Source organism: Rhinolophus hipposideros (genome assembly GCF_964194185.1).
Source record: "Rhinolophus hipposideros genome assembly, chromosome: 8".
Lineage (NCBI taxonomy): Eukaryota > Metazoa > Chordata > Mammalia > Chiroptera > Rhinolophidae > Rhinolophus > Rhinolophus hipposideros.
This window is the reverse complement of record NC_138054.1, coordinates 68,597,672-68,622,658: the sequence shown is the minus strand read 5'-3', so window position 1 is coordinate 68,622,658 and position 24,987 is coordinate 68,597,672. Positions and strand designations below refer to the sequence as shown.

General features: G+C 39.3%; 3 protein-coding genes across 5 annotated transcripts in view; 2 read left to right on the top strand and 1 right to left on the bottom strand.

Moving 5' to 3' along the window:
* The window catches only part of AKIRIN1 (akirin 1), a 96,150-nt gene that overhangs the window by 27,942 nt on the left and 43,221 nt on the right, over positions 1-24,987 (top strand). The window lies entirely within an intron of this gene.
* RHBDL2 (rhomboid like 2) overlaps positions 1-24,987 on the bottom strand; it is a 45,325-nt gene that overhangs the window by 10,850 nt on the left and 9,488 nt on the right. Inside the window, exons 2-4 of the mRNA XM_081056521.1 lie at positions 16,192-16,452; positions 13,357-13,505; positions 10,386-10,498 (exon numbers count right to left, since the gene is read on the bottom strand). Coding sequence (XP_080912647.1) covers positions 10,386-10,498; positions 13,357-13,505; positions 16,192-16,431 — 502 coding nt within the window. The 5' untranslated portion in view covers positions 16,432-16,452. The remainder of the gene's footprint in view (positions 1-10,385; positions 10,499-13,356; positions 13,506-16,191; positions 16,453-24,987) is intronic.
* LOC308500998 (elongation factor 1-alpha 1-like) lies at positions 124-5,519 on the top strand. The gene has a single exon (XM_081056520.1). The coding sequence runs from the start codon at positions 1,825-1,827 to the stop codon at positions 3,211-3,213; it is 1,389 nt and encodes a 462-aa protein (XP_080912646.1). The 5' UTR covers positions 124-1,824; the 3' UTR covers positions 3,214-5,519.

Below are 24,987 nucleotides of genomic sequence, written 5' to 3'. Positions count from 1 at the left end.
GTGCCTAAATTATCCGAGCCAAGAAAAGTCACCAGAAAGGAGTAGATAGAAGAGTACCTTTTGCTCACGCCGCACCAGAGAAGCTAAGTAACTTTTCAAATAAGAAAATTCGTAATTCATGGGACATTGAGTAAAGTACACAGGAAGGTCCTACACCAGTTGTAGGAAATAATTAGCACTAAACATGACTCAAAAACAGTTTCAACTAACAAATCTTACCAGAAAGGATCAAACTGCTTCTAAGTAACTGAGTTTCAAAACAAATCTAAGGAATATTTATAGGAATACAATGCACCATCCAAAGGTAAAATGTCTAGCATCCAAATAATTGCCAGAGAAGCAGGAAAATGACACATAATGAAGAGAAAAATCAATTAAAACCTATCCAAACTGACACAGGTGTTAGATTTAGCAGATAAGGGCAATAAATATTACAACTATGTGTTCAAAAGTTAAGTAGAGCCATATAAGATATAAAACAGACTCAAATCAAACTTCTAAAGATGAAAACTATAATGTCTAAAATGAAAAAATAAACTTGTTGAGATTATTGGCAGATTAGACATTGCTGAAGAAAAGATTAGTGAACATGAAAACATGGCAATAAAACTGCCCAAAATTAAACACACACAAAATATTTTTTTAAATATATACAGTAGCAATGAGCTGTAGATCAATTTCAAGCAGCCTAAAAATATGTAATTGGAATCCCCAAAAGAGAAGAAACTAGGTAGGTACAGAGAAAAATATTTGAAGAAATTACGGCCAAATTTACCAAAGTTTTATGAAAACTATAAACCCACAGATCCATGAAGCTCAGTAACCCCCAAGTACAAGAAACATGGAAGAAGAAAAAAAGAAACACAACAAAGCCACATGGCTCAAAACCAGTAAAATCTTAAAAACAACCAGAGTAAAAAGACATATGTCATACTGAGGAACAAAAATAAAGATGATAAATTATTTCACATTGGAAACAATGCAAATGAGAAAACAATACAGCAACATCTTTAAAGTGCTGAAAGAGAAATACTGTCAAGCTGGAACTCTATGTCTAGTAAAAATATATTTCAAAATGAAAGCAGATATTTTTTTTCCAGACACACAGAGGCTGAAAGAATTGATGACCAGCGGATCCTAACTACAAAAAATGTTGAAGGAAATCCTTACGCAGAAGAAAAAAGCTATTAAGTAGAAACATCCACATGCAAAAAATGACACCAATGTATACCAGGGGTGCCAAAAAAATGTATACACATTTTAAGAGATGTTATCTATGCTCAAGCAGTAGTTCACCATAATCAGAAGTGTCTGGATGCTGATGGCAACCACTTTGAGCACCTCTTGTAATTGCAGAAGTCAAACGTGACTTGTAGTCATCTTTTGTTATCGGTATATATTGAGTACTGCAATTAATACAGTTTTTTCCTTTCTTAAAATGTATATACGTCTTTTTGGCACCCTCTGTATATACCTTGTACCATGTATAAAATGGATCACAGACCAATATGTAAAGCCTAAAATTATAAAACTTCTAGAACAAAACATAGGAGAAAATCTTTGTGACCTTTGGGCTAGGCAAAATTTCTTAGATATGACACTGAAAAGCACAATTCCTAAAATTTAAAAACTAGTAAATTACACTTAATCAAAATTTAAAACTTAAACTCTTCAAAAGATACTATTAAGAGAATGAAAAGACAAGCAATTGACTAGAAGAAAATATTTGCATGTCATGTATCTGATAAAGAACTTGGCTTTTTCGCAACGGGTTTGCTGCCAGAACACAGGTGTAGTGAAAACAACCGCTGAATCTAACCCAAAATGGGAAAGGAAAAGACACACATCAACATCGTTGTCATTGGACACGTAGATTCCGGCAAGTCTACCACTACTGGTCATCTGATCTACAAATGTGGTGGGATCGACCAAAGAACCATTGAAAAATTTGAGAAGGAGGCTGCTGAGATGGGAAAGGGCTCCTTCAAGTCTGCCTGGGTCTTGGATAAACTGAAAGCTGAACACGAGCGTGGGATCACCATTGATATCTCCCTGTGGAAATTTGAGACCAGCAAGTGTTATGTGACCATCATCGATGCCCCAGGACACAGAGACTTTATCAAAAACATGATTACAGGCACATCTCAGGCTGACTGTGCTGTCCTGATCATTGCTGTTGGTGTTGGTGAATTTGAAGCAGGTGTCTCCAAGAATGGGCAGACCCGTGAGCATGCCCTTCTGGCTTACACACTGGGTGTGAAACAACTAATTGTTGGTGTTAACAAAATGGATTCCACTGAGCCGCCTTACAGCCAGAAGAGATACGAGGAAATCGTTAAGGAAGTCAGCACCTACATTAAGAAAATTGGCTACAACCCTGACACAGTCGCATTTGTGCCAATTTCTGGTTGGAATGGTGACAACATGCTGGAGCCAAATGCTAACATGCCTTGGTTCAAGGGATGGAAAGTCACCCGTAAAGATGGCATTGCCAGTGGAACCACGCTGTTTGAAGCTCTGGACTGCATCCTGCCACCAGCTCGTCCAACTGACAAGCCTTTGCGTCTGCCCCTCAAGGATGTCTGCAGAATTGGTGGTATTGGTACTGTCCCTGTGGGCCGAGTGGAGACTGGTGTTCTCAAACCCGGCATGGTGGTCACCTTTGCTCCAGTCAATGTTACAACTGAAGTAAAGTCTATTGAAATGCACCATGAAGCTTTGAGTGAAGTTCGTCCTGGGGACAATGTGGGCTTCAATGTCAAGAATGTGTCTGTCAAAGATGTTCGTCGTGGCAATGTGGCTGGTGACAGCAAAAATGACCCACCAATGGAGGCAGCTGGCTTCACTGCTCAGGTGATTATCCTGAACCACCCAGGCCAAATCAGTGCCGGATATGCACCTGTGCTTGATTGTCACACAGCTCACATTGCTTGCAAATTTGCTGAGCTGAAGGAGAAGATTGATCGTCGTTCAGGGAAAAAGCTGGAAGATGGCCCCAAGTTTTTGAAATCTGGTGACACTGCCATCGTTGACATGATTCCTGGAGAGCCCGTGTGTGTTGACAGCTTCTCTGACTACCCTCCTCTTGGCCGTTTTGCTGTTCGTGACATGAGACAGACAGTTGCTGTGGGTGTCATCAAAGCAACGGACAAGAAAGCAGCTGGAGATGGCCAGGCCACCAAGTCTGCCCAGAAAGCTCAGAAGACTAAATGAATATTATCCCCAATACCTGCCACCCTAGATTTCATCAGTGGTGGAAGAACGGTCTCAGAACTGTTCGTCTCAATTGTACATTTAAGTGTAGTAGTAAAAGACTGGTTAATGATTACAATGCATCGTAAAACCTTCAGAAGGAAAGGAGAATGTTTTGTGGACCATTTGTTTTTTAATGTGGCCGTTTTTAAGTTATTAGTTTTTAAAATCAGTACTTTTTAATGGAAACAACTTGACCAAAAATCTGTCACAGAATTTTGAGACCCATTAAAACAAAGTTTAATGAGAGAGAAAAAAGAACTTGTATCAGAATATATAATATTACATCTAATAAGGAATATAATCCAATTTTTTAGATGGCAAAAGATTTAAATGTACTTTACCAAAGAAGATATATGAACAGCAAATGAGCACATCGTTAATCATTAGGAAATGCAAATTAAAACCCAATGAGACATTGTTATACACCCATTAGATTGGCTAAAATGAAAAAGATGGATGATACCAAGTGCTGTTGAGGAAGTGGAGGAACTAGAACTTTGGGTGATGTAAAATGGTTTTACTTTGTACCATATGACCTAACAATTCACTCATAGGTTTATACCCAAGAGATCTATATAAAAACTTGTACACATATGTTCATAGCAGTATTATTCACAATAGCCAACAAGTGAAGACAACCCCAATGTCCATCAATTGATTCATGGATAAAGAAAATGTGGTATATCCATACAGTGGAATATTGTCCAGTCATAAAAAGGAATGCAGCACTGAGATGTGCTACAACATGGATGAACAATAAAAACATTAGGCTAAGTAAAAAAGACCACATGTCGTATTCCATTTGTGTAAATGTGTGATTCCATTTGTGTGAAATGTCCAGAATGGGCAAATCTAAAGAGACAGAAAGGAGATTAGTGGTCGCCTAAAGCTAGAGAAGGGCTGTAGGGTGAGGAGCAGGAAGTGACTGCTAATGGGTACAGGGTTTCTTTGGGGGACAAAACTGTTCTAAAATAGATTATGATGATGGGTGCATAACCCTGTGAATTAACTAAAAAATATTTAATTATACACTTTATTTTTTTATTATACACTTTAAGTAAGTGGATTGTATGGTGAATTATATTTCAGTAAAGCTATTTAAAAAGTTTGGCAGCTTCTTAAAAATTATACACACCCTATGACATGATCCAGCCATTCCATTCCTAAGTATTTACCCAAGAGAAATTAAAATATTTGTCCACACAAAGACTTGTATATACATGTTTATAGTAGCTTCATTTGTAATAGCCCCCAAACTGGAAACAACCCAAATGTCCATCAACAGGAGAACGGATTAAACAAATTATGGCACATCCATACAATGAAATACTATATGAATAAATCTCAAAATAATTGTGCTGAGTGACAGAAGCCAGACAAAAAAAAGTACATATTCTATGCTTCCATTTATATAAAACTCTAGAAAATACAAATTAATCTATAAAGATCAGTGGTTGCCAAGTGAAGGTGGGGGAGGGGGAAAGAGAGGCTGGAGGAGGGATTTCCAAGGGGCACAAGGAAACTTTTGGGGGGAGTGATGGATAAGTTTATTATCTTGATTATGGTGATGGTTTCATGGTTATATACACATATCAAAATTAATCAAATTGTACACTTTATATGTGTGCAGTATATTGTATGTCAGTTATACCTCACTAAACAGAAAAACAAAACACAGATCCCAGGGCCATATTACCAGAGATTCTAATTCATTAGATCTGCATGGGAGCTGGATAGTGTCAGTTATAACAAATTCTCCAGTTGGTTCTGATGATCAGTCAGATTGGGGAGCCCTGGGCTGGAGTACAGACCACTGCTTCTCAATCACCTGTAGGTTTGCTCAGCTGCAGATTCTGATTATTAGGTCTGTTGTGTGGCCCAGTATTCTGCATTTCAGCAAGACCCCAGGTAATGCCAGTGCTGCTGATCCATGAACCACACTTTGCCAGGAGCAAGAGTAAGGAAACTAGAATCACGAGTATATTACGTATGAAGGAATCTAGAAAAATAGCAAAGCAAGAAAGACAACAGGTAGGAGGAAACTTTTGGAGGTGATAGATATGTTTATGGTATAGATTGTGGTGATGGTTTCATGGGTGTATGCTTACCTCCAAACTCACCAAGTTGTATATATTAAATATGTACAGATTTTTGTATGTCAATCATACCTGAAAAAAAGATTTTAAAAAGAACATTTTACATCAGGTCATTCCCTAACCTCTTCATGTATAATTTCTTTTTTGAACATTAGTAAAGCAATCCATTCCTCCAAAAAGCAAAAAAGAAAAGAAAGGCAACGGGGCTAAGCAGTGGAGGATAATGAAGAGCAATCTTGGGCATTTCAGCTTTCTTTTGGCCACAGTAAGTGTTCTTTGAAGGATATAATATGATCTAATCTGTGTTTGAGGAAGGTGACCCAAACAGCAGTGTAAAGGGTAGACCAGAATAACGTAGAGATACCTGCCAAGAAGCTATTGCAAAAACAGGCAAGGATCTGAACAGGTTATTCACGTTCTCTCTTCTCTGAAACTGGGGCAGAGCTGATTCCACCGGTTGAAATCAAGCCATGGGGGAAACAGGAATGTAGATGCTGGAGCCAGGTAGAGCCTGACCATCACTAAAGGTTTTCAAGATCAGAGGGAAAAATGTGCAGGAACAGAAGTAGAAGGTGGAAAAACAGGATCCACAAATATAGGAGAGAAGCAGGATGGGGAGCTGTAACCAAGCCTTGCCAATTCTCATGGCTGCTTCCATTCTCTCTGCTCTAGGAGGCTGGCAAAGTTTTGATCAGTAAAAACTCCTAAGTGTGTCCCACCCCACCCCCCTGCCAAAAATAAGATATGTTGAAATCCTAACCGCCCCCTCCACCCCAGTACTTTAGAATGTGACCTTATTTAGAAATAGGACTCTTACAGATGTGATTAGTTACAATGAGGTCATACTGGAGTATAGTGAGCCCCTGAACGAATGTGATTGTGTCATAAGAAAAGACAGGGACATTGGAAGGGAGAACATGCTGTTCTCCCTTCCAATGTCCCTGTCTTTTCTTATGACAAGCATGTGAATGGAGGCAGAGACTGAAGGGCTGCAGCTGCAAGCCAAGGAATGCACCACAGAGGCTCACGAGAGGCAAGGAAGGATTCTCCCCGACAGGTGTCAGAGGAGGGAGCATGGTCCTGTTGATTTCAGACTTCCAGCCTCCAGAGCTGTGAGACAATGCAGTTCTGTTGTTTTAAGCCATCCAGTCTGTAGCACTTTATTATGGCAGCCCCAGGAAACTAACACAACCACCCACTGCAATATTGGTACATTTACTTATAAATTACATGTATGTGTACCACTGTGCTAATATGTTTTTTAAAAACATAAAAATAGAATTTTAAAGGATGGGACATATTAATTACACAATATTTTTAAATTATTTTTACTTCACGAATGATATAAAAAAAAACTTATCAAGCCATGAAAAGACATGGGGGAAACTTGAACACGTATTACTAATGAAGGAAGCCAGTATGAAAAGGATACATACTATATGATGCCAGCTATATCACATTCTGGAAAAGGCAAAACTATGGAGACAGTAAACAAATCAGTGGTTGCCAGGGGTGGGGGTGGGGAGAAGGATGAATAGGCAAAGCACGGATTTTTAGGGCAGTGAAAAGACTACTCTGTATGACACGATGATGGATACACATCATTACACACTGGCCCAAAACCACAGTAAAAGGCACAACACCAAGAGTGAACTCCATCTTTTATGGACCTGGGTGATTATGATGTGTCAGTGTAGGTTCATCAATTGTAAGAAATGGACCATTCTGTTTGGGGACGTTGACAATGGAGGAGGCAGTGCACGTGCAGGGACAGGGGTGTTTAAGAAATCTCTGTACCTTCCTCTCAATTGTTCTGTGAGCCTAAAACTGCTCTAAGACAATAGTCTTTAATTTTAAAAAAATCTTTCAATTGTTGGTTTTATTAAATAAACTTCACTATTTTTTAAAATCCTGGTTAAATATCATGACAAGAATACAGATACAGTAGTCCCCCCTTATCCGTGGTTTTACTTTCCAGAGTTTCAGTTACCCACAGTCAACCAGTCTGAAAATATTAAATGGAAAATTCCAGAAATAAACAATTCATAAGTTTTAAATTGAACGCTATTGTGAGCATCATGATAAAATCTCATACCATCCTGTTCCATTCAGCCCAGGACGTGAACCATCCCTTTGTCCAGCATACCCACACTGTATGTACATACAGTACCAAAAGACATTTCGAGAGAGACCACAATCAAAGAACTTCTATTACAGTACATTGTTATCATTGTTCTATTTCATTATTATTGTTGTTAATCTCTCACTGTGCCTAATTTATAAACTAAATTTTATTATAGATATATACGTATAGGAAAAACAGTATATATAGGTTTCTGTACTACCCACAGTTTCAGGCACACACTGGGGGTCTTGGAATATACCTCCGATGGATAAGGGGAGACTACTTGTACTTCTAAATTCAGTTATTTTTCTATAGACATTTTCTCTTAATCAGAGTCATAGCCAAAATGTAAAATTTAAAAAATGATGTGTAATTTAAATTGGAAGAATTGCATCATTAGCTGTATTTATTCCAATTATGCAAAAATTTTGCTGTTATTTGATTATGATTCCCACCTTTCCTAATGTCAGTTATTAGTTCTTGCAAAGTATTCAGCAAGTATAATAAGTTGAAAAGGCACTGAAACTCTTCAGTGAGAAATTTGAAAACAGATTAGGAAATTGTTTCCCAGCTTTTTAAGTGTGAACATGAACAGTTCTTGCATCGTTTTCAGAAGCAAAGTCTCATAAACATGGACTGATTTCCAATGACCAGTTTTCAAAATGCCCTTTTCATAGCATGAGTATTTTTGGAAAAGTAGTTACATTCTTCTTCCTTGAGAGAAAAATGATATTATGTCCTCAAAGGGATATGTTCTGTGTTTGTTTTTCAACATCTGTTAGATAGCTTACTGCTGAAAGCCTTGTGTTATCACAACAAAAAAGCCAGCAAAATAGATACCATCTTTTTGTAAAAGAAAAATGCATACACTAATCTTTTAAATGAGCAAACAATGAGAGGAATCACTCTGATTTCAAGACTTATTATGTAGCTGCAGTGGCACTGACTCTGGTATTGGTGACGGATAGACACATCGAACAACGGAATAAAAGGAGAATCCAGAAATAGTCCCACGCAATTACAGCCAACGGATTTTTGACAAAGGTGCAAAAGCAATTCAATAGTCTTCAACAGATTGTTCTGAAGTAATTGGATGTCCATAGGCAAATAAACAAACAAAAAGAACCTCAATCTAAACCTCACCCCTTATATAAAAATTAACCAACGCAAATGGATCACATGTTATGTAAAACATGAAACTACAACTTGAGAAGATACCATAGGAGAAAATATTTAAGACCTGGGGTTCAGTGAAGAGTTCTTAGACATGACACCAAAAGCAGGATTCACAAAGTGAAAACTGATAAATTAGACTTCATCAAAATTAAAAACTTTTGCTCTATGAAAGTCCCTGTTAAGATAAGACAAACTACAGCCTGAGAGAAAATGTCTGCAAACTACATATTTGGTAGAGGACTAGGATCTAGAATATATAAAGAACTCTTAAAATTCAACAGTATCAGAAAAAAAAGTGAATTAGAAAATGGGCAAAAGACATGAACAGACACTTCACTATAGAGGAGATCCAAATGGCAAATAAGTACATGACAGGATGTTCAACATCAATCAGCCATTAAGGAAAAGCTGATTAACACCATGAGAAAGTATCACTACCCATTTATGAACAAAGCTAAAATAAAAAAGTAGTGACAACACCAAATGCTGATAAGGATGTGGAAAACTGAATCACTTATAAATACTGGAAGGAATGTAAAATGATACAGCCATTCTGGAAAACATTTCGGCTAGTTCTTACAAAACTAAATATGCAACTACCATGCAACCCAGCAACTGGGCTCTTGGACATTTATCCTAGAGAAATGGAAACTCAAGTTCACAAAACTCTGTACTGATGTTCACAAAAACTTGTATGCAAATGTTTATAGCAGCGTTATTTGTGATAGCCAAAAGCTGGAAACCCAGATATCCTCCAATGAATGAAGGGTTAAACAAATGGTGGTACACCCATCCCATGGAATACTACTCAGCAATAAAAATGAACTATTGGTACATGCAACAACCTAGATAATCTCCAGAGAATTGTGCCGAGTGAAGAAAGCCAATCCCTAAAAGCTTTATAATGTCATTCCATTTATATAACATTCTTGAAGTGAGAAAATTATAGAAATAGAGAACAGATTAAAGGAGGGGAGGGTGTTGGGGTGGGAAGGAAGAGAGTATTATTTGTGGTGTTAGGAAATGTTTTGTACCTTGACTGTATCTTTATGGATATCCTGGCTGTGGTACCATACTACATAGTTTTGCAAGCTCTTACCATTGGGAGTAACTGGTTAAAGGGTACATGGCACCTCTAGTAGGTATTTATTTCTTATAACTGCAGTATAAATCTGTAATTATCTCAAAGTAAAAAGTTTAATTTTTTAAAAATGTTGCCAATAAATAAATGGATGGATGGGAGTTCTAATATTTTCTGCCCACACTATAATGGATCAGCTTGGGCACACCCCATTTTAGAGGTCACTGTTGTTTGCTACTAGTTTCTACTCAGTCTTTGGGCCCCTTTAACTGTTCTCTATATTTTCTTGAAGATATTCGTCTTAAATGCAAATTTGACCACATTACTTCCCAAAATCATTCCTCTGACATGTAAGCGCTTTCATGATTGGGCTTTAGGCCTTTACCAAATATATGCACCTAGGCACCAAACTACTCTCAGTTCCCAATTGTGCAAAACCCTGTTTGACTGTGAAATAGATACCTGAGGATAGTCACAATGAGTGACTAATATCTCTAATCAACTTATCTCCAAAGCTTATCAGGTTTTCTAGCAATATTGGGAGTACAATACATCCTAAATAAGATACCCATTATCAACGTTTATTACCTTTGCTTTATTACCTCCTGAGAGTCCAGAGGAGTTGATTTCGCGTTGCCCTCAGAACACTAACCTGCAATCACTCCTGCCAGGTACACCAGCCCCACTCGGAGGCCTTTGTGGACCATTTCCAAGGGAATACCCAAAACGAGCTGCATAATAAGATTCCCCAAGATGTGCTGAACTCTGCAGAGACAAACACAGTTGTCAAATATTATGACTAACCCGGGCAGTTATTTCCTTGGAAGATTAATAGGCACTGATATGTTGTTTCTAGTTAAGAACTTGCTTAACTCGAATTCCATTTTCTAACTTTTTTTTTTAGCAAGTGACATTAAAAAAATCTTGAATAGGGTTTCAATATGTAAAACAGATAAAAGGGCATTTAGAAATATACATTATTTTATAAGTTCTGTTGCATAGCAAATACTGACAACGTCAAACAGAACAGTAAGGCTGGTTTAAGGAACATAAACTTGAAATTATCTGTCATCTTATTTTGTTTTAGTTGCACAGTATTGAGAAAATACTAACTCATTCATGCTGCGTTTAAGTTTCAATAGATTTTTAAACAATTTCTCTTGCAATCTCAGAGTATTCTTTAATAAAACAGAGGTAGCAAGAGAACCTCATTCCCATTCTTTAAAAAAAGTTTCCGAGAATGAAAAAATATCACCTAATAACACTAGCTAAAGTTGGTATCTCGCATGTACTACATTTTGGCATGTAATATATTTGAGTATGGGTGCTTTTTATTATATTAAGTTGGTGCAAAAGTAATCACGGTTTTTGCAATTATTTTAATCTTTTAAACCACATTTTACTTTTGCACCAACCTAATAGTTTAAACAGATAAAAATGTTTTAAAGTGAACTTCATATGATTTTACTTGTCAAACCCCACCAGCCTCTCAGGAGAATCTCTGAATATAATTTCGTACATTTCCACATTAGCATAATCCTCAATTTAGTTGCTATGCAGCACAGTCCCCCACCTTTTTTAAGAGAGTTCAGATTAAACCAAAAAGTTAAAAAGCAAAATGGGTGTTAGATCTTCCACAAAATGCAGCAGCTTTCATATTAGTTTTAGGGATTGTGAATTACATTATAATTTACTTAACAAATATCCAGCAGATCATTGAAGAGGTTCTCTGGGCACACCTGGCACAACGGATTATTCACCTTTATGGTGTGTGCTCACCCAGCACAACTTTCACTGTCCAAGCCATCTTCACCAACATGGGACAGGTAGCATGTAACAGGACAGAACAGTCTAGCAAGGACAGTTACACTAGTCTTACAGAGAACTCAGGCTTGAAAAGGATTTGGAAATATGTGCACTTTGTGAATTTAGACAATGTCAAAGAGAGCCATCCCATCCTGTTGTCTGGGAACAACTTGAAGACAAGGTGACCAATAGCACAAAAACCCCAAGAATCACCCCAAGCACTCTTTCTGCTGCTCAACATCAAGAATAGAAGTGGCATAAAGATGAGATCTCGTCGTATACCTGACATAGAAATACTAATTTTTTTTCATTCAAACTTGACTCACCCTTCAAAGTCCTACCTGAATCCATGTCATCTGTGAAGCCATCCCATTCTGACCTTTCCCTCTGTTTGTTTATATTACTCTAGCTAATCCAACATCCATTTCCTTATCCCTTGTCTACCTCCTCTAGTGAGGCTGGAAAAGCTACTGTTGATTTTCCCAGCCTCTCTTAGGTAGAGGGTCGCCATGTCACAGCAGCCAACCTGCAACCATAAGAGAAAGGCCAAGGGAAAAGCAGAGGTGCCAGCACAGGACCAAGAGTCCCAGCTTCCTTAAACTGATGAACCAGCCACATACCTGTGGACTTCAACAAATTGACCTTCATTTGTTTAACCCCTGTTAGATTTTTTTCTTTGCTTGCCTCCAAAAGTATTCCTAATTTATACAACCCCATATATCGCATGTCCTACACAACCTTGCAAATTCTTTTTGAGTGACTTACTATGTTTCAGGCACTATAAAATTTATGTTATAACTGTTGTCTGATTTAATCACAACAACCTTATGAGGTAGGTACTATTACTCCATTTTACAGATATGGAAATTGAGGCGCAAAGAGATGAAGTACCTACCATATGCTACAATACTAGACTGCCTTGCATTACTAGTTCATGGTTCTCTCTTACAATTTTAAAGTCTTTGCAGCCACATTTGCTCAGAACATACTTTTAAATGGAAAACCAAAGTGTGGAACGGTCCTCAAAAACTGGGCCATTGGTGATTTTGTCCTTGACTTGTCAAGCCTCTCAGCCCTGTGTTCTGCCATGGAATGCTATTTAACCACATGCCAGAGTCATCCTTCAAGGTTCAGGGCTGGATAGGTCCCACAAAGGTGGCCTCATGGGAAACTCTAGGAATCCACCATAGCGGTGGGGCCAGCACCAGCTGTTCACTGTCTGCAGCGGACATGATGAATCATGGGCTCTGAGCAAGGTCATAAGAGCCTATTAGCATTTAAGAAACTAAAAGCAAAAGTAAAAGGCAGGCACTGTATCTCCTATTGCTTGTATTATTCCAGATGGATAATAGCATTATACATGCATCAAAATGCTCATGAATTATTTATTGTTTTAAGTGTGTGATGGGGCAGAGACAGTGGGGAGCAATGTTTCATATCCTAAAGGGAACATTTAGCAACATCGAACAACCAGGGGAACATACTTTTAGTTTGGTAATGATTTGGTCTCTTCTCATTAATACTCCTAAGTAAATACCAATATTAGGCAGTTATAATGCAATACACTGGGCTTGGAGTTAGCACTAATGGGTTGAGGTCCTAGCTCTGCAACTTAGCTGTATGACAAGGAGCAAACGACTACATCCCCTGAGCCTCAGATGTAAAACTGCGAGAGTAACACCTGCCTCCTAGGGTTGCTGTGAGTATCAAAGATTATGGGCATGAAAATGCCGTATCAATAATAAAACACTGAACACATGTCATGGGTTACAATTCTTTATAGTCATGTCTGACATCAGCGACCTATCATTCCTTACCCAGCATGTACCAGCATGTATGAAATAAACCTCCAGGCTTCCTCCCTCTTCATCGGATTATAGGTAAATGGGCTCTCCAAGATGCCCGTGTCCAAGGTGATCCACTGTTTCTGAGGCTTCCACACAGCATAGTAAATAAACACCGCAAGCTGACAGGGAGGAACAGACATGAATGTTAACCACTCCTTCTGCAGAGAGGCCCCATTTAAGTCCACAGGCACTACCTTTGTTTCACATGGTTAGCTCTCGAGTGTGCTACTCTACTGCACGTGCTCAGAAGATGACAGGAAGTCAATTTCCATGCCATCTATCTGACCATATAACCAGGGTCACATCCTACTTCCTCCAGCGATTAGGAGCAGCCCTCAACCAAATTGTAAAGAAGACTCTTTTTGAACCCCTTTACCCTCCTAAATGCCCACTGCCCTCATCATCCTTACCTCCACCATTTGGTCTTTCACTTACAACTTAGTATGAAATTAAGTCACTGCTGGCTGCTAAAGAATAGAGTAGGGAAAGGGAAAAATGGTCACTTTACAGTGGAGACACCTGGCCCACATGACCTTAGCCAAGTGATAAAGGCTAATGTCACCAGGGATGTCATATGGATTGTCCCCTACTCCATGATGTGATGTGATGTGAAGGGCACCTCACCTCTGTGGTGTTATTCCCCAAAACCCATACATCCCCTCTAATCATGAAATATCAGACAAACCCCCACTGGGGGATCTTCTCCAGGGTACCTGGCCAGTACTTCTCAAGACTGTCAAAGCCATAAAAAAAGACAGACTAAGGAATTGTCACAGATCAGAGGAGACTGGAGAGACATGACAACTGAATGCAATGTGACACCCTGTATTGGAGGGTACAGGAGGAACAGAAAGAGGACGTTAATGGAAAAACTGGCAAAATCCAAACAAAGTCTGGGGTAATATACCAATGTGAGCTTCTTAGATTTTACAAATGTACTGTGGAAATGTAAGATGTTAACAAGGGGAGAAATTGGGTGAAGGGTATACAGGAACTCTGATCTTTGTAACTTTTCTATAAAGCTAAAATAGAAAATTTATTCAAAATAATTTTTAATAAAATAGTTGATCTTTCTGTGAGAGGTAGATATCTCAGCACCTGTCCCATGATCCTTCTATAGAAAACTGCCTTGTCCATAGCACGCGCTGTCTAGGCCATCATGTTTTATACCATGTGACCTTATTCCATTCTTCTCCACCACCACCACCACCACCACCACCATCATCATCACCACCACCACCACCACCATCATCATCACCATCACCACCACCACCACCACCACCATCACCACCACCATCACCACCACCACCACCATCACTACCACCACCACCATCACTACCACCACCACCACCACCACCACCACACACACACACAGCTGATTGGACCATCGGCAGGCCAGCCAATCTATAGGCTGGAAAGATAACATGAGGCAGGGTGCTAAAAAAAGCAGAAAGAATTATGACGGCTTCCTAGTTGCAGGTTGTCTCACAATAAAATCCCTTGAGAAAATTTAGAGCTATGTCCCTCCAACAAACATAGCCTTGACAAAAGCTTCTCCCAAGAATCTTTACACGTTAGTTAGCCTTATCTTTATCTGAGCCGTTAGAGGCTTGGTCCCTGTGACAGTTCATTTTATGTGTCAACTTGGCTAGACCACAGTGCTCACATGTTTGATCAAACATCATTCTAGATATTTCTGTGAAGGTATTTTTTCAGATGAGATTAGTGTTTAAATCATTAGACTTTGAGTAAAGCACATTACCCTCCATAATGTGGGTGAGCCCCATCCAATCAGTTGAAGGCCTTAATAGAACCTCCTCTGAGGAAAACAAAATGCCAGTATACTGCCTTTGAACTCCAATTGCAACTCTTATCCCTTAGGTCTCCAGTCAGCCTACCTACCCTGTAGATTTTGAACTTGCCAAGCTTCCACAATTGCATGAGCCAATTACTTAAAATAAATTAATACGCGTATCTCTCTCAGTTTGTGCATTGATAGATGATAGATAGATAGATAGATAGATAGATGATAGATAAATAGATAATGTGTGTAAATGTTGGTTCTGTTGGTTCTGTTTCTCTAAAGAACCCTGACTAACACAGTCCCTGGTAAGGAAGTTGAGGCATGAGTATGAGTTAAGAGAATTCCATAGAGGACTTCCTAATGCCTCTGCCAATTCCTTTATGACACTTCACAGCGTGGGAGAAAAAACTAGGTTTGATGAGGTTCAGGAGAAGCCCAGTCCTGGCCTAGTCACTAAGTATATGAGCTAGGGCAAGTCATTCCATATCTCTGGGTCTTGCACTCCTTTTTCGGAAAACAAGAGGATTAGATCAGAGCCTGAAAACACACTACATGCTGATGCTGATGGACATCATTACATGATCTCATTTTTCTCCTACTGAAATTTTACGGCAGCTTATAACTTGTAAACATATGGCTTACCAGCCAGTCTAAGTTGGTTCATGAAAGCAAACCAATTTGCAATGCCAAGATTATTTGGTTTCTAAGCCCCCACCAGCTAAAATGAAATGAAGCCACTGAAATTATAGTCACTGCTGGGCAGGGGACTTGTTTGAAAAATAAAGCTCAACACTTGGCTGAAAGTGACTGGTAATATAGGAAAAACCCAGGGAGAGAGCTCCAGAGAGGGTGAGTTGAGTTACGTGTGTGCTGTACTTGCCACCACGGAGCTCTCTTCTTACATATTTTCCAGTTTCTTATCTAGATCCGATCTAAACCCCCATTTTGTTTGGAACTCCCCAGTGGTATTTGCACTAGTGCCCACCACCCAACATATTTACCTCTGCAATGCTGATGGAGATGATGAACACAGGGGGTGGGAGGCAATTAGCTCTCTCCACATATGTTCTTCGGACATTTTCCGGAAGCATCCATTTTGAGACAATCCTGTGGACCTTTTTATTCCTGAAGGGATCTTTACCTTCCCCATCATCTCTCATTTTTTTCTCTTCCTCCAGCTCTTCTTCTATACTTCTTCCCCTATTCACATTCTCCATCTCCAAATCATGAGCAGCAGCCATTGTCCTGGGTCCTACCTCCACCTAAAAGAGATATGAAAATCAGGGAAAAACAGATGACCCTATAGTCTTCAGGCCATGGCTCTTTCCTGGCTTTTCTGGCATAATCATTGGTTTCCAAAGCCTTTCCTATATGTTGATAGAAGACAACGAAGAGCTGGTGCCCAAATACTCATAATATCCATACTCTCATCACCAGTTTGTAATCGTGACAAAGTACAAATGAGGGGGAGAGCTCCTAGGGGTCACTGATGGTTTCATTTCCTGACACCACCCAGGGGATGGATTGGAGCCTTGAAATGGCACCACCACCTTGAATACCCATCCTTCCCCTCTGCCACTGACTTGCAAGTTACCTTTGTCCTGAAGGTGATGTATCTCAGAGCCGAAACCAGGCACACTGCATAATTGAACTCAGTTTTATCTAGCTTAACTGATCAGTCTCCTTTCCCCTTAGTTTCATCTTGCTTCTACTCCCAGGTTTCTGATTCAGAATCAAAAGTCACTTATTGAGCATCTACTGTGTATGAGACACTATACTGGGGACTGTCACGTCTATTGACTCATTAGATTTCCACAACCACCCAGGAGGGAGGGATTTGTAGATAAAAGACTGAGGTTCCTACTCACCCACCTCCCAAAACAATCACATAACTTTGATAAGCTTCATCTTCTCTTTCTAAATTATCAGTATCCTTTCTAAAATACCACTGCTGCCCATTCTGTAGCACACTTGAGTTAACAAGGCCATTCCTTACTAGTTCTCCGGGTTCAATGTCAACACTTGCAAAAACACATCTTTTCAACAACTCTCTGACACCAAAAACTCTTGACTGAGTTCCTACCAATTTCTATACCCAGTAGTTCCTTGGACTCAATCCTCAACATTCAATCAATCATTCAGACATTTATTCAACAAATATCTATTAAAAACCTACTATGTATGAGGTCACCACTCCTATCCCAAAATGCTTGCAATGTAATGAAGGAGACAGAGGTCAATAAAAATTGCACAAATAATTGTATAATTACAACTGAGCTAGGTAATACCGAGTAGATGCTATTATACTGGGCAGCCCGTCTATACCAGTGAGGCCTGATCTACACACTCTTTCCTCTCCCTATACCATGGTGCTCTCTATACTGTTCTCCTTTTGGTTTGGTTCTGTTATTTTTTTACTCCTGGTTAATCTACTAAAATCACTCAATCAAATATTTCCATGGTCAAAGAAAAGTGGGGGGCAAGAGGAGAGATTGAATATATTAAGAGAAAAAAATCATGTTGCAAAATAGTACATAGAGTATGATCTAATTTTTGTAAAAAGTAATGTACTACTACACATACACAAGAAATCTGGAGAATTAACCATGATTATACCTGTGTGGTGGGATTTCCCAGATTTTTGCCCTTTCTATAGGAGTGGGCCCAGATGTTGAGGAGCCTTAAATAATGTGGAGGGTTTTCTTTGGGAAAAAATATATAAAATTAAAATTACAAAATAAAACAAATTATAAAAGTAGATACACCGCCCTAGAAGGAGCTCATGTAAGTGAGAGCTCTGAAGCTTAAGCTTTATTGTTTCACGGGTAATCCACCTCTGTGTCTATATATTTAAGTATGTATTACTATTTTAATTTAAAAACCACGTAAAGGCATATCTATGAGATCTTTGCTGACCCTAAAGTTTCAACTACTATACTATTTCTCTCCTCCCCTTTGTAGCCCAATGTCTTGATGAGGGGTTTGAAACTGTTCTCATGAGTTATGTCCTTCAAACACATCCACTTCAGTAGTGGTGTGAGAGTCCTAAGGATGTGTATATGCACAGCACCCTTGGCATTTCAAAGCACATCCCCTTGCAAAATCTCACATACTCCTCAGAATAATCTGTGAAAATAAAGAGAAGGCAAGCAATCTGTTCCAAATCCTCCATGTCTTCAACCTTCCTAACAGACCTGTCTGTTGAAATCCCTTCACCCCTGCCTTTCATCTCAACCATATTCCATTCACTGGCTTCCTTCTCCCATCCCCAGCCACAGGCACCCCCTGTGTACAGTTCAACAACAGCACGTCTTACAACTGGACTTCTATAACAGGAAGAAAAGGGCATAGTGCTAAGGTCACTAAAGGATAAGAACACAGGTTTTGACACGAGGTAGACCTGAGAGTGGCATGTCTTAGTTTTCTTTGTAACCCCACTCAATAGCCCTGGGCCTGGCACCATGAGCGGTAGAATGACATCTGCCAGGGGTGAGGGGAGGACGGAATGGGGCGTTATTGTTTATGGGTACAGAGTTTCAGTTTGGGAAAACAAAGAAATTCTGGAGTTGGATGGTGGTAATGTTGAAGAATATAAATGTAGTTAATTCTACTGAACTGTGCACTTAAAAATAGTTAAATGGTAAATTTTAAATTATATATGTTTTACCACACACACCTACACAAAACTAAATACTACTACTAAACTTCCAAAGTCACTGTGAAGTCTAGATAGCATATAATGTTTGTTACCAGTATGTATTTAATAAATGGTATCTAATGCTACTGATATTTTCAGCTTAGTCTAATGTATCTAAACTTCCTAAGCGGCCCCAAAATAAAGTATGCACTGTAATTTTTTTTTAACTTTTATTTATTTAAGCGTGTTTTTCCAGGACCCATCAGCTCCAAGTCAAGTAGTTGTTTCAATATAATTGTGCAGGGCGCAGCTCACAGTAGCCCATGTGGGGATTGAACCGGCAACCTTGTTGTTAAGAGCACCGTGCTCTAGCCAACTGAGGTAACTGGCCACCCCTGTAATTTTTTTTTAAAAGCATGAGCCGTGAAGCCAAATGATTGAGATTAAAACACAGCTCTATAACACATCAGCTGTTACCTTAGATCTCTTAAATTCTCTGAGCCTCAAATTACATTTTTTTTAAATTGTGGTAAAATACACATAACATAAAATTTACCATTTTAACCATTTTAAACTGTATAATCAATCCAGTGGCATTAAGTACATTTACAATGTTATACAACCATCACTACTATCTAGTTCCAGAACTTTTTTGCCATCCTAAACAAAAACCCCCAATACCCATCCCTCCTCTTTCCAGCCCCTGGCAACCACTAATTTGCTTTGTCTCTGTGGATTTACCTGTTCTGGGTATTCCGTTTAAATGGAATTATACAATATGTGACTTTTTGTGTATGGCTTCTTTCACTTAGTAAAAGTCTTCAAGGTTCATCCATGTTATAGCATGTGTCAGTACTTCATTCTTTTTTATGGCTGAATAATATTGTATTGTATAGATAGACATACCACATTTTGTTTATCTATTTGTCTGTTGAAGGACATTTGGACTGTTTCTACCTTTTGGCTACTGTGAATAGAGCTGCTATGAATATCCCTGTACGAGTTTTGTTTGAGGTTTTATTTTCAATTATTTTGGGCATACACCTAGGAGTGGAATTGCTCGACATATGGTAATTCTATGTTTAACTTATTGGGAAACCCTCAGATTCCATTTAAAGTGCGGCTGATGATAATAGCACTTACCTCATAGTAGCATTTTGGGAAGATTTTTGAGATAATGCATGTAAAGCACTTAGAATAGCATCCAGCAAGTAGTCAACATTCCTTAATTGTTAGTTATTATTGGCTATTAATGGATGGGTGATAGTGTGGATAGATGGGTGATTGGAAATCAAGTTAAATTCAATTTGTTTTCAAATGTATTTCATTAGGCAAGATTCCACATTACATTACAACAGGTTTTATTCAAAACTAAATTTAGGGAAGAGAATTCTTTTATTTTTATTTTCCCAACAACTTTTCTGAAAGTAAAGGCTTCTTCCCTCCCCCACATCTTCTACCTTCCACTCACCCAACCTTGAAGGGTCAGACATTAAGTCCATAGACATAACTATTTTATTAGTTTTCATTGGATATTGATGATTATTTCTAGTTTTTAGTCAATTCTCATAATTGGCAAGACACAGTGTGGATTTAAGACCAGCAGCTTTAACCACAAATATTAAAGCATTTAAAAAAATAAGTTCAGTTAGAGATGATTCACATTGTGTTAATAAGCCTTATTGTAAATTTAAACATCATACATGATGATTTTATGAGAAAATAAAGTTCCACATTAATAATACAACTTTACATCTATAAAAGGAGGTAGAAAAATAAGGATTACACTTCTGCCCCAAATTTCTCTTTTCTCCAGATTTCAAAATTTCCAGAAATGTTACAACTTCAAGCCCATCATTTTAGGTGTTTTAGTGAAACATATTTCCCGTGCTGCGAAGATAATCTGACCCATCCAGTTTCACCGAGACTCACTGTATGTCTGCTGTCTTACTTGGTATGTGTGGTAAAGAGGTCTGACATGTAGTTCCAGCTACTGCAGGTTCTAGCAGCAGATGAGCACGTTGCTAGTCACTGCAGTTTTGTTTTTGCCTCTCTTCTCAGTCAATCACTATCCCGCTCTGACTTCCATACCTGTGTGTGAGCCCTGGTCCCTGAGGACAGGAGTCTCTCCCTGCTTCATCTTATTTCCAGCATCTGGTGCTGGATGCTCACAGGTGCTGCTTCCAGTCCTGGCAGGGCCCCTCCTTCCCACTCCTGTTGATCTTCTGCTCCCACACCTGAATTTCTGAGCACAATCTACCACTTTGGAAACTTGCCTAATCAGATTGGCAACAAGGAAAACAACTGACCCACACTTACAAGGCACTGGGGAATGGATGCTGGTCATGGGGTGTAAATTGATGCAGTCTTTTTGGATATACCTTTCAACAGAACCATCCTACTCTGAGAAATCCAGCCTACAGATACATTTGAGCATTTCACAGGTATTCTATACAGAACTATTAGAGTAGTGAAACGTTACAAAGAACCCAAATGTACTTTAATCGGGTTGTTGCACTTTCTGACAGTTCAAATTCTTAGGTAGTTCTTCTCCATACTGTGCTCAAATCTGCTTACCAGCACTTCTGCTCCTGAGTCCAAGGTTTCTCTCCCTATAATCTCATAAGAAAATCTAATCTAAGGTCATGTCATTAATTTTGTCCGTGCATGGCCTCTCTATGGGTCAAAGCTGGGATGGGGTATCTGGAAGCACACTTTTTATTACCAGAATTTTTGGAGGCCCAATTGAATAGGGCAGGAGTCTCAAAACAAGTTAGCCATGATTACAACATATTACTATAATCTCAGAGTTATAAAAGCATCCACAGCTATCACATTATTTACTTGGCCACACTCATCAAAGTGTTGCTCATTGAGTGGAATTACTTACAACACGGACTGTGCTTTCTTACTCACTAAGCAAAGATCATGCAGGTTTCTTGAGCTTTCTTTAATGTTGGCTTGATATTATGCTTCTTCACCTTTATCTGCAGCAAGTGGCTGCCAACTCTGTTGAAATCTCTCTCTCTCTCTCTCTCTGACACACCCACACACACACACACACATCAAAACGGGAGAGCACTGCTGTGACATGTTCACATCCTACCAGTAGGGACAACTGGACTAGATTGTTAGACTGTTGGAGGAGTAGAAACAACTCACCACCTTCTGGTTAAAAATGGAGATGTTCACCCCGCACACCAAGAACCAAAGACCTTCCCTTCGTGGCTGGCAAGTATTCTTCAGAAGAGAAAAAGAGGAACGAACTTCCCTACTTCCTGACCTCATCTGGTCGCATTGCTTATGTTATGAATCACAGAGCCTGTGTGTTGGCAAAGGATTGGGAAGGGCAGAGTTGTGCTCATTTACCCAGAATAGTTGTCTGCCTTTAAAAAAGAAAAAGAAAGAGAGAGAGAGAGAGAGAGAGAGAGAGAGAGAGAGAGAGAGAGAGAGAGAGAAGAGAGAAAGAGAAAAAAAGAAAGAAAGAAGGAAGGAAGGAAGGAAGGAAGGAAGGAAGGAAGGAAGGAAGGAAGGAAGGAGAGAGAGAGAGAGAGAGAGAGAGAGAGAAAGAGAGAGAGAGAGAGAGAGAGAGAGAGAGAGAGAGAGAGAGAGAAAGAAAGAAAGAAAGAAAGAAAGAAAGAAAGAAAGAAAGAAAGAAAGAAAGAAAGAAAGAAAGAAAGAAAGAAAGAAAGAAAGAAAGAAAGAAAAAAAGTATAGAAATATAAATTTCCATAAGGACATTGACACAGGAGACCCTTGACATAAGCAAGGGATTTTTCCAAAGACTTCTCAGGTGCGCCATTCACTATACACCAGGTAGTGTCTCCCAAAATTACGCTAGCAATTATAGCCCAAAAGTGAAGTGATTCCATTTCAGGCCCTCAATGATTCTTAAGTGCAGAAGTAAAGTTATTTATATAATTTGTTGTGTGAGGAGGATTAACCATGTTCAACGCTTTGCACCCGAGAAGAAAAGAAAAAGAAAACTTGGTTAGTCAGTTATGCCTCTTTTCATCTTTTAGTAAAGTTTAATCTCTCTCCTAGAGCAGTTTCTGCCTGCAGCATGTACTAATATGACTTCCCCAAGCGCTTATTGTTGTATCTATATGACCCGCATGGTGGAACTCTTCATACACCACTTAACCTGACATTCCATGCTAATTTATCCAAAACTCCTCTTTGTGGCCAAAAAATAAATAAATAAAAGTAACTTTCTCAGGTCTCTTCACTTTCTTTTCATTTCTATCACTGGCACTATCGCGTGATTTATGTTTATGAGTCATTTCTACTCCACCAACAAGAAAACAAAGATTTTAGTCACAGCATGCAAGTTACACGAAGGCTATCACTAGTAGAGAATAAACAGTAAAGTCACGTGAGATGTCAAGGTGGAACAGTAGGCCTGGCTCCCAAACTGGTACCTGACTGGCACAGGCAAAACCAGTCTTTCAAGTCACATTCATTTACAACGGGCCTTTGAGGGTAGCTAATGAAACACAAAAACTGTAAGCTTGAATCTGCAAATGTCAAGGGCTAACTGTATTCTTTTGCTAATACATGTACTGATCATTTCTCCATTTTCTTGGAGAATTCCTTATCTCATGAATCTTGATGGGCAGCAGGGACCACTTCCTACTACAGAAGTTGAAAATGCACAGTACTCACTGTTCCAGGTCCCTAGGCAGCTAAGGCTCAGGTACGTGACCTCAGCTTGACCCATCAGCTGCATTTGCTTAGGATTTTTGAGGCTGCAGCTGGGGATGGGGAAAATTCTTTACAGCAGTGCAGTGTAAAATAGTACTGTGTTTCCCCGAAAATAAGACCGGGTCTTATATTGAGGTTTGCTCCAAAAGTCGCTTTAGGGCTTATGTTCAGGGGAGGTCATCCTGAAAAAATCATGCTAGGGCTTAACCGGAAAATAAAAACCCTGAACAAAGAGTTTGGAGAGCTTCCATGTTGGTGAACCTATCCAGATGTTGCCCTGTGCATCTCTTCCATTTGGCTGTCCCTGAGTTGTATCCTTTATAATAAACTGGTAAGGTAATTACAACCCTCTTCTAAGTTCTGTGAGCTGTGCTAACCAATTATTGAACCCAAGGAGAAGTTAATAGAAACCCCTAATTTATAGCTGGTCAGTCAGAAGTACTGAAAGCCCAGACTTGCAATTGGCAACTGAAGTGGGGAGCAATCCGGTGGGACTGAGCCCTTCATCGGTGGGGTAGGTAGTGTCAGAATTGTTTGGTGTGGAAAACTCACACATTTACTGTCAGAAGTGTGAGTAGGAGTAGAGAAATCATTTTGGGTTTTTTTCCCACCATCCAATGCACTTTCAATAAAATTCATTTACTGGTGTAATCAGCCAGAATCAGTTTCTGTCCCTTGCAACCAAGAACCTAATACACCTAAATAGCCAAGAAACTCTTCGAAACTATCTGTGGTCTTCCTGTCACAAGTTAAACTCATTTCTTGTTCTGTATTTGGGAGACATAGTGTAAGGAGAGCACAGAACCAGGAGACCTATTTTCGGGTCCAGACTCTGCCACTGTCCTGGCTATGTGACCTGGAGCGAGTCCCTTCCCAGCTCTGAGAAGTTCTCTCACTCATGTGCATAGTGAACAGTCACCACAATACCAGTAGTTCCCCAAATTGACTATGCCTTAGAATCCCCTCAGGCATTTGTTTTTCAACATTTGTTTTCATACAGGTTCTTCTTCCCCACTCCTGAAGAAACTAGTTTAATACCTTTAATCGATCGCTGACAAGTACACCAATGAAGTGGAGGCAGCAGCACCTGTGAGAGCCACAAACTAAGGATCTCCAAGGTCCACTCCACCCCACCTACTCTGATCTTCTAATGGAAGACAGAGACAGTTTTATTGCTGTATCCCTTGTGCCCAAAAAGTTCCTGACACACAGGAGGTATTCAGAAAATATTTGTACCCAAGGAAAGGGTAAACAGAAACTCTCTGCAACTTTTCTGTAAATCTAAAATTATTCTAAAATAAAAAGTTTACGTAAAACAATACTGGAAAGAAGGAGGGAAGGAAGAGGGGGGAGGGAGGGATTTTATCCACATCACATTAACTAAGAGTCTTACGTCACTCACTGTATGTTGAAAAGCACTTCCCAGCATCCTTTTCCTCTGCACACACACCTCACC

Excerpts from the sequence above, each read along its gene's own strand:
- LOC308500998 (XM_081056520.1), top strand. The coding sequence starts at position 1,825 with ATGGGAAAGGAAAAGACACACATCAACATCGTTGTCATTGGACACGTA.